The sequence below is a fragment of the Lissotriton helveticus genome, chromosome 8, assembly GCF_964261635.1.
Source record: "Lissotriton helveticus chromosome 8, aLisHel1.1, whole genome shotgun sequence".
NCBI lineage: Eukaryota > Metazoa > Chordata > Amphibia > Caudata > Salamandridae > Lissotriton > Lissotriton helveticus.
In genome coordinates this window covers 1,106,066,128-1,106,081,798 of record NC_136069.1, presented here as the reverse complement: position 1 = coordinate 1,106,081,798, position 15,671 = coordinate 1,106,066,128, and the positions used below count along the sequence as shown (strand labels likewise).

The 15,671-nt window shown below is 43.5% G+C and overlaps 1 protein-coding gene across 1 annotated transcript in view; it reads right to left on the bottom strand.

Annotated features, from left to right (window-relative positions):
* The window catches only part of LOC144771880 (interleukin-1 receptor-like 1), a 417,138-nt gene that overhangs the window by 84,335 nt on the left and 317,132 nt on the right, over window positions 1-15,671 (bottom strand). The window contains exon 9 of the mRNA XM_078656126.1: window positions 1,418-1,561. Coding sequence (XP_078512252.1) covers window positions 1,418-1,561 — 144 coding nt within the window. The remainder of the gene's footprint in view (window positions 1-1,417; window positions 1,562-15,671) is intronic.

Genomic DNA, 15,671 nt, shown 5'->3' with positions numbered 1-15,671 from the left:
TATTACTGTATGAAGGCTGCAATTGTGGTTGCATATAAAGACTCCGATCTGCTCCTCGCTCTGTTTAGACTGGTATTTGAACATTTTAGAAATCGCAACATTTTAGGGGTGAAGTAAAAGGGAAAAATGTGGTATGAGGGTCAAAGGAAATTATAAGCATCAGAAACACCATTGATGCACTCATGATGATTGTGCTGAAATGTATTAATGTGGATGTTAATGGGTTGAGAAGTAGTGGGGAAAAAAGAACATATGTAACAAAGACTGTGTTTCAGGCATTAGATAACATGCTACTTCAAGAAGATACTTTAATTCAGAGTTGCAAAGATAACTTCAATGTTCATAACATGGCCAACTGTTTACAACTAGGCAGCAAGTCTGTTTCTAAAGGATTGGTCTCTCTAATGGTCCTCCTTATCGTATACAACAGTGAACATACATCACAGAGGTCTAACATGGGGATGCGCCATTTTCACATGAATGCAGTGCACCCCTGTATTTCCCCTGGCGCTAAACCTAACTGCCTAGCTTCAACTTAGGCACCCTTACACACATAGTACAGGGGGCTGTGTTGCAGGGAATGATTGTTCATGTGCAGGAAGGTGTCTCTTCCTGCACATAAACAATCACTAATGCAGCATACACAGAAGTTGCAACTCGTAATTATTTAATGATTGCTTATGTGCAGGAAGGTAAAACCTTCATGCACATAAAAAATCACTGGTGGTTATTTACTCTTTCTATGTGTGCTGCATAATGCAGCACACATAGAAACAGCAAAAACGAGGAGAAATTTATGATTTCTCCTCATTTCACCAGGTTAAGACCAGGTTTTCCATGGTCTTATTTTTGCTGCTGCCCCATATTTACGCCACCCTTGTAAATAGGGGGCAGTGTCAACATCAATGGGTGTTGCTGCGGAACACCAACTGCAACACCCATTGCCTGCCCCTTTCATGCTAAGTGCTGTCCGAATAGGGGTCTTATTTACAAGGCGGCGTTAAGCTTAACGTCACGTTGTAAATAAGATGAAGGGCTTATCACCACCAGAACACCATACAAAGTTACATTCTGGTGGCGATAAGCCCTTGTATATAGGCCCCAAAGACTCTTCACTTGGACTTGTTAACAGAGATGTTGGCGGTAAGGGTCAATCAGCTGCGGGTGGGAGAATGTTAACTAACATTCCTCCCTCTATGTAGTTAGAGCGATTATTTCCAGCACCGGGGTCACCATGCTTGGAAAACTGTAACAAAGCATTCATAATCAGTGTAATGTACAGAAAAAGACAAGGACAAATATCGCAGTAGTATGCCAACAAAGTGGTGTTTTTGTAAAGTCAGTGATGACTATATGGAAAGAACACACTTAATCATAGATAAAGAATTTGTATTTTTTAAAGTAAATGTTTACTCACCATCCTTAGATCTCAATGGTTGAAACATATCCCGATACACCAGAACCGCATCTACTCTATAAAACTTCCACAGTAAAATCATCAGGAATATTATTAATTTGAAAATGACAAAGCACATCCATATATATTTCTGGAAATCTTTAACTGAAGGAAGAAAAGGAGACATAGAAGAGGTAATAAGACAAGTTCAAAAATATACCCTAGCAATAACATGTTTAAAATATTTTATTCATGTTTTGGTGTTTTGATCACAGCCTCCTTATTTTGTGCTTCTACCATCCACCTAGGTTATGACTACTTGAGTTAAGAAACAGAACAAATAACTGCATGGCAGTACTGCATCAATAAGTAGAGTGACATAAATGTCACAATAATCGCCCATTTTCTACTGCACTATTATGCTTTCCGCTGCAGATTTACTAGGCGTGACGTATACCGGTGAACTCTTTCCACCAGCATATCTACTAGCAAAGCTAGAAAAACCTATTAAGGGCAAATCTTAAAAAACATATTGGGTCAGATTCAGAAACTGAATTTTGTAATAAAGTAACAAGTAATACTATTACTTACTTCAAGATCCAATTCGCTAACCTAAGGTTGGAGATGGCCACCTCAACCTCCACCTCTCCTATATTTTTTATGGGGAGATGTCCACACATGTAAGTTTACTGCTTAGTAATAAACGTGGAATGACCAGGGAACTGGTGGGAAGATGGTGAATATGTACTGCAAAATGTGAGGAGTTTAATAAAAAGTATGGAGAGGTTTGGGGCGGGCCAGGCAACCACAAGCATCTATCCACAGAAAAGTATGGGCCAGATGTACGACGCATTTTAGCGTGCGCAAATGGTTCTTAGATCTGTTTGTGCATGCTAAAAAGCATTGGCCTATGTACAAACAGTATTTTTGCGAGTTGCAAATAAATTGCAACTCGCAAAATACTGTTTTGTGACCTAGTATTAGGAAGGGGAGTTCCCTTTCTAATAGCGACCGCAAAGCTATGTACCAAGCTTTTGCAACCGCAATTGCGATTGCAAAACACTTGCAAATAACCACCTACCTCAAGTAGGTGGTAATGCATTCGCAAATTGGAAGAAGTCCCCAAGGGACCCCTTTCCCTTTGCAATTGCAAAGGGGAAGGGGTGCATGCAATATAATTTTTTAAGGGCAAGCAGTGGTCCCAGTGTAGTGTAGTTTCTATATTCCCAATAAGCTCTGCGCATGGAAATAATATACACTATCGATTTGACAGAGGACTGAGATCAGTATGTCTCTATCGAGTATATTAAACTTAATTGCGTGTGTGTCAGCTAACTCAGAGGTCACTAGAAACTTTCTCAAATAAACAAGAAGTGATTAGTCTCTGACAACCGCATACACATGACAACTTTGTTTCCCCTAGAACCGGAACAATATCTTCAGAGTCGTGGAAACAATAGATAACTATTTCACTTAGTCAATCGTGCATTCTTCGTTTCTACAGAGTTTACACAGAAATAGAGAGACTGACGTTTCAATAAAAGGGTTTATTCAACAGTCTTATTTCTCATGAAAGAGATATGAACTGCTACAATCGTTAGACAAAATGCGAAGTATAATGCGTACAGCGCAAACGCTAAAATAAAATATTACTGTAATAGCATTGTCTGTTGCTATGACATATATAAAAATACATACATAAATAACACAGGCTAACAATACTCAACTGGTGCTTCTAATATACGCCTACCCCAATGTACCTAACCTAGGTCTAGTACCAGGGAAGAAGTAGGTGCTGTCTAGCATTCGTTTTAGTTCTGTCAAGAATTGCCAAAGGCTTCTCTAGGTTCTAATCAGCTCCATACCTTAGAATGAGAGAGGTTGGTATCTCTTTCACAGGACTCGATTTCCCAACACCCCGCAAGGGGAGTCAGAAACACTGGATCTGGGTTCTCGGCAGGAGGATGTCAGCTTCTAGTCAGTGCGCCAGCTGGAGAGTTGGCTTTTTCGGCACTTGCTGTAGCAAGCTGCATCGTGCAAGTAGGTAGCCGAACTGCACCGAACCACACCGTGCTTTGCCATAGCAAGCTATAGTTATACCTTGAAGGTGTTTAGGAATGTCAGTATTGATGTAAACGTCTGGCATATGAAAGTCATGAATGAACCCCTAAGGAATAGATGTTCATGCATAATAAATGAGTTCTTGGAGAAATCAATATTCAGGCTAGGGGAAGTCCCTTCAGCTTAAGAGTCTGGTTGTCCAAGAAATCGTTGTGACGTAGATGAATGGTTGGAAGTAGCCATGTCTGTATTTGGGTAGCATGGGCTATGCCTAAATAAGGACTGGATTTCTATGCCTATATAAGGGCAATGTGAATTGTACCTATATAAGGGCATGAATCGGGAAATGCGTATGGAATCTAAATCAATATAAAACACCAGGGACCACTGCCTGCCCTTAAAAAATGAAACAAAAACGTTTTTTTTTGTTTTTTAAATGCATCCCATTTTCCTTCAAGGGAAACGGGCTGCATTTAAAAAAAAAAAGCTGCTTTATTTAAAAGCAGTCCCAGACATGGTGGTCTGCTGAGCCCAGCAGGCCACCATCCCGGGAGGTCCTGTCAATCCCAATGGGCTCGCAAATTGGAATCCCAAACAGTGTTAACCACACTGTTGTACATGACAAATAGCGCCTCGCAAATTGCGAGTCACAAAAGTGACGCAATTTGTGAGGCGCTATTTGGCCAGTCATACATCTGGCGCCATGCCATTTTCTATACACCAACTACACTTTTAAAGTTACTACACACGAAAATGTGACAAAACAGCAGTATAAGTGCTCCAGCACAGCCTTGAAGTAAGTCAATCACCACACATGGCCATTCACAGATACTGCATGGTACGCCCATAAAAACAAGGAAACTAAATTAGCGAGATATTGTTAAAATACATTATTTTGCAATTTCAAATATTTGTAAGCATTTCATTTAATATCAAAAAATACATTTTAAATAATTATTTTATTATTATAAAAAGTAATAAAATACTAATTCAAAATAAGTGAGTTAAACTATAAAAAAATGTAATTAATTTAAATTAGTTCAAAACAATTTTCAACAAAATGTAATATATATATATATAAATAAATTAAAAATACAAATGATACTGTGTTTTTAAAAAATTAATATTTAAGATGCATTATGTATTAATTAAGTAAATATTTTAAAATTAATTAATTGTTCAATTTAGTTTCAATTTATTGTGTTAATTGGCTGTAATATTTTATTTTATCGCTCTCTGTTGATAATAAATATTCAAAATTATTTTATATTATTATTTTATATTAAAATATTTTTATAAAGAAAAATAAAATGTAATTTACCCCATACTTTCTCATAAGGTGGCAGAGAACTCCAACTACATAGGTAAATGTTGTACTAGTAACTTAACACTTTACACTAGTAAATTCAATCTTAGATATCTCCACCCTCTGAAATGAAGTGGTGGAAACATGTAAGTCTACAATGAGGTGTAATGCAACACTTGCAAATTTTGGTGATATTATGGTTTATAACTAACCGTTAGCACTTAACCCATTTCAACACCTAACTAGAACAACACATTAACCTTTATTTTTTTCAGTCAACATAAATATATTCAACGCGGCGTGCCGGGGAGACGACATTGATCAGTAACAGCTTACCTCACAAGCAAGAGTGCTAATAGGAAGCTGTTCTCCTCCCCCGCCATTTCAAGTTTTAGATTAATATAAACTCGGTCCCCTCCACAGGCGAAGTGCTCTTTGAAAGGTGATATCCCCCTTTTTCACTTCTGAATTCATAGGAGAGGCGGAGCACCCAGGATCACAGAGGTGAGAGTCCTGAGGAAACCTGGGACATTGTGAATTGCCGGCTGAACCATGTTGACACCCATGCAGAATGGAGCAGGTGGAGTCTCATTATAAGCTCCTCTACCTAGAATCCACTAATTTCTTTATAATCCTGGACAGGGGACCTAATATTAAAATTCTAATAAGGATTTCCTGGGACCAGCTTTTATTATCACTTTTTCTGCACCATTTCTCACCCTTGATTTTTCAATGACATTTCACTGTTTGTTGTATTGTCTTCCCCTCCCTATTGCTCCACCTCCAGTGTTGGGTAAACACGGATGTGTGTTAGCAGCCCTATGATGAAGCAGGAGACAGCTTGCTGTGTGTGAGGGCAGTTTTTAAAGCAAGGTGCATTTCCCTTTCACTCACTTTTAGAGATCTATTATCATTATAAAATGTATTTTTTTCCCTCTTCTTTTTGTGATTAAAGTCTGAGCGGGAAGTCGAAGAGGGACCTGATCCTCTCACCCCTCTGTTCTAGTGTGTTCGTTGTAACATACATATATTTACATGTATATATATATAAATATATTACCTACTGGCGGTCGCCAGTAGGTATATATAGTTAGGATTTTTTCTCTATGGGTTTTTTGAAAATTCTATGTCTAATAACTTTGGCGTTTGTGGACGGAATTGGCTGAAATTTTCAGGAAAATGGCACATTTTGTTTCTGAGCAGCCCCTGAAAATTGGGGGGGGTTCGTCCAGGGGGGGTCGAGAAAAAAGGGGGGTCCCAAAACGTGTTTTTAACATTGAGTTTTCCATAGGGCGGTTGGCCTCACTTTTAGCCCGAACGGCTGAATGGATTTGCACGAAACTTGGCAAAATTGTAGAGACTGGTAGCCCGATGTGCCTTTTGTAGGTCTCAATATATGTGCTCCAGTGGATTTTGAGAAATTAACGTTTAAAAAAAGATATATATCTGTAACAGCGGACCGGGCAGCGCTCCAGTTCGCGTACTTTCCGCGCAATGGAGCTTTGTGAAGCGAAGCTGATTGGTTCTCCGGCGTCTGTAAACATTCCAAACAGTCCGTAGCGGCCGCCATCTTGTCTCTCGGTAGGATCGAGAGACAAGCGGAGGCCAAACCGAAGGGGCAAATGACCATAAGGGGGCATAGTAGATCCTCCCTGACCGTTTAGGTTTGATGTGGAGGTTTTAAAAGGGCCCAGCGGGGCAAAAAAAATAATAAATAATAATAATCGAACAGCTGAATGGATTTGCACGAAACTTGGCAAAATTGTAGGGACTGGTAGCCCGATGTGCCTTTGCTAGATCTCAATATATGTGCTCCAGTGGATTTTGAGAAATTAACGTTCAAAAAAAGATATATATCTGTAACAGCGCACCGCTTCGCGTACTTTTCGCGTTACGGAGCTTTGCGAAGCGAAGCTGATTGGCTCTCCGGTGTCTGTAAACATTCCAAACAGTCCGTAGCGGCCGCCATCTTGTCTCTCGGTAGGATCGAGAGACAAGAGGAGGCCAAAGCGAAGGGGCAAATGACCATAAGGGGGCATAGTAGATCCTCGCTGACCCCCTAGGTTTGATGTGGAGGTTTTAAAAGGGCCCCGCGGGGCAAAAAAAAAATAAAATAATAATAATCGAACGGCTGAATGGATTTGCACGAAACTTGGTAAAATATTAGGGACTGGTAGCCCGATGTGCCTTTGCTAGGTCTCAATATATGTGCTTCAGTGCATTTTGAGAAATTAACGTTCAAAAACAAGATATATATCTGTAACAACGCTCCGCTTCGCGGAGATAAAATTATATCTGTATTACCTAGCTGTCGCTAACACCAGTTAGCGACGGCTAGTAGGAGATAGCGACCATCTTGGGCCCCACTTTGCATGTGAGTGATATTTATCACTAATGACATGCAAAGTGGGCATGCCAAGATGTTAGCGACTGGAAACAGTCGCTAACATCGCTATCTCCTATTATCAACTTTTGGAAATATTCGAGATAAGCGCGAATATCTCCAAAAGCTAGCACCTGCCCTGAGCAGTTCTTAGCCATGTTATCCAATGGGAGGTGGATAACATGGCTAAGAGCATTAGCTCGGTAATGCATGAATATCGCTGAGTTTTCAGCGATATTAATGCATTGCGGTCGTTTTTTATCGTATTTGCGATAAACCTTGATAATAGCAAGGTTTATCTGCGATAATTTCTGACGGTAAAAAAATCGTTGCTAAGCATCGTTAGGGATAAATATCGCTTAACTTTGGTAATATGCCCCAACGTCTGTTAACGTTCGATTCGAAGGAAATCAGGAAGTGTTGAAAAACATTGTCTGCGCCATCTTGTCTTTTTTCAAATGCCACACTTTTGTCGTGCACGGCAGCCATTTTAGATGCCTTGACCAGACCCACTCTGTGCACGCTGTCGATCCTTAGCATGGCTCCCCACCCTCGCAAGCATCTCCCCCAGGCAGTGGTCACCCCCGCTCTCTGTCTTATGCATGGGTAATAAACCTCCCCCCATCTGCGCTGCTCTTCCCTGAGAATCACACCCTGTGCCCGCCCGACACCTCCCTTTCGCCCTATTCACTACCGCACCCTCTGACACTCCTTTTCCTCTGTGTCCGATTGTCCAGGCTGGTCCTAGGGTATCAGCTAGCCCTGCAGATGTAGTTTATGGCCACAGCTGTAAAGAATCACCCCTCTTCAAAGGAGTTATAGTAGATCAAGGCCCACACTCGATGAGATCCGTCACAGAAGAAGCGTTGCTATTATCTGAAAACCATCCTGTATTGTGATTGGGGAGGGAACCGAGCCTGAAGCGGAAGATTCCAGGGATGACTCTTTGTACATCAAAGTTTTTACAATTATGTGTCACATTAAAAATATATAGCACTCCGACAAAGTAGTAAGATTATAAAACTTGAATAATTTATAAATATATACAAGAAAACAAAAATAGTAATAACATATAAACATTTTTAGGGAAAAACAACGAAGTAGCGGTCGGCTGTGCGAATAGTCCCAACGCAGCACAACGTCCAGATTTCCGGCGTGGGGCGTCGCGGGGGGTGGGTCATCAGTAGCAAACTGTTGTGCGAATAGTTCCAAGGCAGCAGAACGCGCTGAAATCTAGATGACACGAAAGTGATGTCTAGTAAGTTGCCACCCAGCAAATAACGGCGTGGGGCGTCGCGGGGGGTGGGTCATCAGTAGCAAACTGTTGTGCGAATAGTTCCAAGGCAGCAGAACGATGGCACCAAGGTGATGTCCAGTAAGTTGCCGCACTGGTTTTGGTATCCTACAATGCTGCTCCGAATAACGGCGTGGGGCGCCCCGGGGGAGGCGGCGTGAACGGGCCTCTCCAGGTGGAGTGTCATCTGTTGTAGTGGGGCGCCCCTTTACCGTTTCAGTTGCCATTCCGTCCGTTTTTGGTCCACTGTGTCAAAAGCCGCAATTCAGCTGAGTTGCGCCCACTCTTGCGGTGCAGCGATAGGCGGCTGTCACAGGACTCTCAAAATGGCGGCAGGCTGTTTCCTTTTTGGGCCTGGTCCACTGAAATGGCCCTGGGACACCTTGGAAATCGGACGCTTGTCTGCTAGGTCTTGGACCCCATTCTCGAAAGCGTCCCCTCCGCCTTGAGAATTCATCAAAAGTTTTGGGGGCCCCGACTCCTGCAGGCTTCTGGTGGGGAGCGGCTGCCATGATTGCTCGCGGAATGACTACGACGGAGCCACGAGATGGTGGTGCTTTCATGGTGACGCCAGCTTCAGTCTGAAACATCCAGAAACAAGGTGGGGCTTTCATCGTTTGGGAAAAAAAAAAGTTTTCATCCAATGAAAAGTGTTGTTTTTAGGTCATATGATCAAGCCTTCCATCATTAGGAAACCAAAAGTAAAATGAACCAATGAAAAGTTTTATAAACAAGTCACATGACCTGTTATGCGGCATAGGGTATAAAATGCGGAGAAAATACGTTGGCACGTGAGGCGGCGTCAGTAGCGGACCGATGTGCGAATAAGCCGAAGGCAATACAACGCGCCAAGATCCGGATGGCACCGAGTTGGTGTCCAGCAAGTTGCAGCACTGGTGTGGCCATCCTACAATGCTGAAAGTTGGCGTGGGGCGCCCCGTTGGCCTGTGAGTTTGCGTCAGTAGCGGACCGATGTGCGAATAGGCCGAAGGCAGCACAACGCGCCAAGATCCGGATGGCACCGAGGTGGTGTCTAGTAAGTTGCCGCACTGGTGTGGCCATCCAACAATGCTGAAAGTCGGCGTGGGGCGCCCCGTTGGCCTGTGAGTTTGCGTCAGTAGCGGACCGATGTGCGAATAGGCCGAAGGCAGCACAACGCGCCAAGATCCGGATGGCAACGAGGTGGTGTCTAGTAAGTTGCTGCACTGGTGTGGCCATCCTACAATGCTGAAAGTCGGCGTGGGGCGCCCCGTTGGCCTGTGAGATGGCGTCAGTAGCGGACCGATGTGTGAATGGGGCCGAAGGCAGCGCAACAATATTTTCGGAATAGAAGAGACCACTAGGCGCTGAGATGCCAAGATCCGGATGGCACCGAGGTGGTGTGTAGCAAGTTGCCGCACTGGTGTGGCCATCCTACAATGCTGAAAGTCGGCGTGGGGCGCCCCGTTGGCCTGTGAGTTTGCGTCAGTAGCGGACCGATGTGCGAATAGGCCGAAGGCAGCACAACGCGCCAAGATCCGGATGGCACCGAGGTGGTGTCTAGTAAGTTGTCGCACTTCTGTGGCCATCCTACAATGTTGAAAGTCGGCGTGGGGCGCCCCGTTGGCCTGTGAGATGGCGTCAGTAGCGGACCGATGTGCGAATGGGGCCAAAGGCAGCGCAACAATATTTTCTGATTTGAAGACACCACAAGGCGCTGAGATGCCAAGATCCGGATGGCACCGAGGTGGTGTCTAGCAAGTTGTGGCACTGGTGTGGCCATCGTACAATGGTAAAAGTCGGCGTGGGGCGCCCTGTTGGCCTGTGAGATGGTGTCAGTAGCGGACTGATGTGCGAATGGGGCCAAAGGCAGCGCAACAATATTTTCTACAATATTTTCGGAGTAGAAGACACCACAAGGCGCTGAGATGCCAAGATCCGGATGGCACCGAGGTGATGTCTAAGTTGCGGACCGATGTGCGAATGGGGCCAAAGGCAGCGCAACAATATTTTCTGAAGAGAATACACCACAAGGCGGTGAGATGCCAAGATCCGGATGGCACCGAGGTGATGTCTAAGTTGCGGACCGATGTGCGAATGGGGCCAAAGGCAGCGTAACAATATTTTCTGTATGGAAGATACCAGTAGGCGTTGAGATGCCAAGATTCGGATGGCACCGAGGTGATGTCTAGCAAGTTGCTGTACTGGTGTGGTCATCCTACAATGTTGAAAGTCGGCGTGAGGCGCCCCGTTGGCCTGTGAGATGGCGTCAGTAGCGGACCGATGTGCGAATGGGGCCAAAGGCAGCGCAACAATATTTTCTGATTTGAAGACACCACAAGGCGCTGAGATGCCAAGATCCGGATGGCACCGAGGTGGTGTCTAGCAAGTTGTGGCACTGGTGTGGCCATCGTACAATGGTAAAAGTCGGCGTGGGGCGCCCTGTTGGCCTGTGAGGTGGTGTCAGTAGCGGACTGATGTGCGAATGGGACCAAAGGCAGCGCAACAATATTTTCTGACTGACACCACAAGGCGCTGAGATGCCAAGATCCGGATGGCACCGAGGTGATGTCTAAGTTGCGGACCGATGTGCGAATGGGGCCAAAGGCAGCGTAACAATATTTTCGGTATGGAAGATACCACTAGGCGTTGAGATGCCAAGATTCGGATGGCACCGAGGTGATGTCTAGCAAGTTGCTGTACTGGTGTGGTCATCCTACAATGCTGAAACTCGGCGTGGGTCGCCCCATTAGCCTGTGAGATGGCGTCAGTAGCGGACCGATGTGCGAATAGGCCGAAGGCAGCACAACGCGCCAAGATCCGGATGTCACCATGGTGGTTTCATAGTTGAGAGGCACTTCATCTGCAGTGGGGCGCCGAGATCCGGATGGCACCGAGGTGATGTCTAGCAAGTTGCTGTACTGGTGTGGTCATCCTACAATGCTGAAAGTCGGCGTGGGGCGCCCCATTAGCCTGTGAGATGGCGTCAGTAGCGGACTGATGTGCGAATGGGGCCAAAGGCAGCGCAACAATATTTTCTGAAGAGAAGACACCAAAAGGCGCTGACATTCCAAGATCCGGATGGCACCGAGGTGGTGTCTAGCAAGCTATGCAGTTGAGTTGTGTGCGCACTTGCGGCGAATAGGTCGAAGGCAGCATAACAATGTTTTCTGAATAGAAGACACCACAAGGCGTTGAGATTCGGTTACCACCGAGGTGATGTCTAGCAAGTTGCGGCACTGGTGTGGCCATCCTACAATACTGCTCCGAATAACGGCGTGGGGTGCCCGAAGGGGGGGGGGGAGCCGGCGTGAATGGGCCTTCCTAGGTGGAGGCTCGTCTGCTGTAGTGGGGCGCCCCTTTACCGTTTCAGTTGCCATTCAGCTGAGTTTCGGCTGCTCTTGATGCTACAGCGACAGGCGGCTGCAAGAGGACTCTCAAAATGGCGGCCTGTTCTTTGGATTTGGGCCTGGTCCACTAAAATGGCCCTGGGACACCTTAGAACTCGGACGCTCGATTTTTTTTTCCTTTCCTGTACATGCAAAAAAAGGTAAATGCCCGGTACGTTACACGCTTCATCTGCCACGATGAACTCTCCAGAGGAACCGAAAAAATATATAGTTGTGGTAACTATACCATGCATCGTCAAATGGAGAGGTGGCACCAATTAATTATAGTGCTGCATAAAAGAGAGATTTGGAGGAGAACCCCTGACCTGCTAGTACATTCATCAAAGAAGTGGCACTGAGAGCTTCAGAGGCAAGGGAAACGGTCCCAAATATTTAGAAGAACTTTGGAAAGATTAAAATGACATGTTTAGATTGTGGCAAATTAATTTCATGTGGACAGATGAGTGTTACTCTAATAAATACAGCATATGAACATCATCATAGTCGATGGTTGGTAGAGACATTTTGACTATATCCTGGACCTGCCCGTCCTCGCCCAAAATGGCGCCGGAATAAATTGGACTCGTAACTCCTTGTTGTGTACTGGTTGCAGAACCTTGAAATCACGAGATACGTATGCAGTTTTGAAGCACATGGCGGGCGGGGACGAGAATTGATTGAATATTTCGACATCCCTATTGATATTAAGTTCTGATGTGTTATTGATTACTGTACTGTTGAAAGATCGAATTAACGTCACCCATGGTACTTGCCCGCAAATGTATATCTAGATAATTTTATTGTAACTGGCCCTGTCGTATTTTAATTATAAAATGTACGTCCACCGATTCCGTAACTGTTAGACACCTTAGTTCTTGCAACCTAATGGCCCGCCCGTTACGTTCCTCTACAGTGTAAATGTCTATTCATCATATACGATTACAGTTTGCTCCGTGGCAGGCCCACGTGGTTATAGGCTCGTATTTGTATAATGAAATTTTCACAATAAAGGTTTTTAAAAGAAAACATGGTAGTAGTATATACATTGGTAAAGTTTTTAATAATAGTCACTGTTTTAGAATCATTAAAAGGCAAGTGAAATAAAGCAGACCAATTACATGAAGGGTAAAAGGTATAATACGAAGGAACGCAGTAAAGATAAATGGTCAAGGGCTGTTGTGTTTTCTATTCCTGCAACATAAAGTGATCGATAAGAATCTCATATTCAGGCGTATCGGCGACTAAGACAGCAGGTCGACCCTCTTTTGCTCAACGGCTCCGTCATGGGACGAAGAAACGCTCTTTTTCTCGAAAAAAGAATATATTTTACTTGCAGGACAGTTGTAAAATTTCCGGGAAAGTACATTAGCCTGGAACATTATAACATATATTTAAGAAAAAATAATGTTCGGAAGTAATGAAAAGCGTAATTTTTAGGTCATATGACCAAGCCTTTCATCATTACAATAAGAAAAGTAAAATGAACCAATGAAAAGTTTTATTAACAAGTCACATGACTTGTTATGCTTACGTTACGCGCTGCGCGCCCCGGATGACTTCCGGATGCGCTAAGGCGGCGCGTCATATGACGGATTACGCGACAACGCAGGTCCAGAATATAGTCAAAATGTCTCCACCAACCAGCGGTCGGAACACAACCCCTTTCAGCAGGCTAAATAGTTCTGTTAAATGACAACAGAAGGGACAGGCAACAAGAACCATCAGTCAAAGAGGGGAGGGCTAGTTCTTCTCTACCGGGTTACATTGGGGCGCTACCGGAACTGATCGAATTGGTAGTCTACAGTGTTTCTGGATGTTTCAGACTGAAGCTGGGGTTAGCATGAGAGCAGCACCATTTCGTAGCTCCGTCGTGGCCATTCCGCAACCAATCATGGCAGCCGCTCTTTATCGTTATTTTGGGCGGGGTGGGTGGCGGAGCCGAGCTGTTTTGCAGCCATCATTGTGTGGAGTTCAGTTCATCTCACTAGTTTTGTATTTGTCATGAGGGGTTGTTCCTAATGTTTCTATTTTAGCGAGGTCAAAAAGAGATCCCATTAGTGGCCTACTGATTTTGCTCGATTCCTTTTCTTTTTTTTTACACGATTTTTCGTTATCTGCAAAGACTAAACAGAGTATTGCGACTCTGTGTTTGTTTGTAAATAGAGAATGAACCAAAGAGAACTAATTCTAAAACAGTAAATACTTGGATAACAATCAATCAAATGGAGAGAGAAGCAGGCACGACGGATTACAACGGGGGCAAAGGCCTGCGTTAACTACCTTTCACTATCTGCAAAGAGAGAGTACTCCTAATAGAAATGAGGGGGGGGGCACCATTCAAAGCAGATCAGTGTGCATAAACACGAAAATGTTTTCACTTACCACGTACTTGACATTCGACAGCTTATGATATTTGCTATTAAAAAACCATTGAAATTCACTGAAAAAACCATAGGTTATAGACCATATATAGTTAGGAATTAGCATTTACAAAACCTTGAAAATTCACTGAAAAAACCATAGGTTATAGACCATATATAGTTAGGAATTAGCATTTAAAAAACCTTATTTTACTCACACAAAACCATTGAAATTCCATATATAGTTAGTTGCACTAACTATATATCGCGCACCCGCAATCCACTGCTGATCATGTCACATATTACATCATTCATGACATGGTCAGTGACATCACTGATGACATCACTGATGACATCTCAAATGACATCACTGATGACATCACTGATGACATCTCAAATTACATCACTGATGACATCACTGATGACATCTCAAATGACATCACTGATGACATCACTGATGACATCTCATTTGACATTACTGATCACATCACTGATGACATCATTCATGTGATAATACGATGAACCTCTTCAGACTCTAATATAACCTTAGATACACTCAGTGTAAACAGACACTCATAGACTGTCACTCATCCATGGAGTTACTCAGACACTTAGTCAGTCATGCAAAGAATCAATCACACCTCCATTTCCTCAACTATACAGTTATACACACCTTACTTATTCAAACATATACTAAAACATATTTACTCACTTATACAATCCTGGATACAAGTTAACAATGATCCATACAGCCACTCACACATTCACTGGCTCTTATGCACAGTTATTTATATATGTCAACTCTCACATGTACTGTGTTTTACATATGTACTTACTTTGACATGTAGCACTGAGATATCCATTCACTCACCAATACACTCATGCACACAGTCAACCGCCCATACAGCTGTTTCCACATGCACTTTTGAACCCATACATCTAGTCAATCAACTGCTCACACATCTATGCAGAGAGTCATACACCTCCCAGCCACCCACACACACACTCAGTCTCCCATACAAATGCTTGGGCAACCAATCAATAACCCATACAGTTAATCATATAGCTAATGATCAACACATGCAGCAGTTTACAGAACAACAGACATAATGATGCACAAATTAAGACAGTTTAGTCACTAACCCATGCACTCAGTGAGACACATTTAATCAGTCACTCATACAGTCAGCCATGCTTCTACTAAATCATTCATCAAGACACTTATACATCCACTCATTCTTCAATATGTAAGACATATTTTAACTTTACAGAATTATACAGTCACTGGATGTAGTCATCAGTGATGTCATTTGAGATGTCATCAGTGATGTCATCAGTGATGTCATTTGAGATGTCATCAGTGATGTCATCAGTGATGTCACTGACCATGTCATGAATGATGTAATATGTGACATGATCAGCAGTGGATTGCGGGTGCGCGATATATAGTTAGTACAACTAACTATATATGGAATTTCAATGGTTTTGTGTGAGTAAAATAAG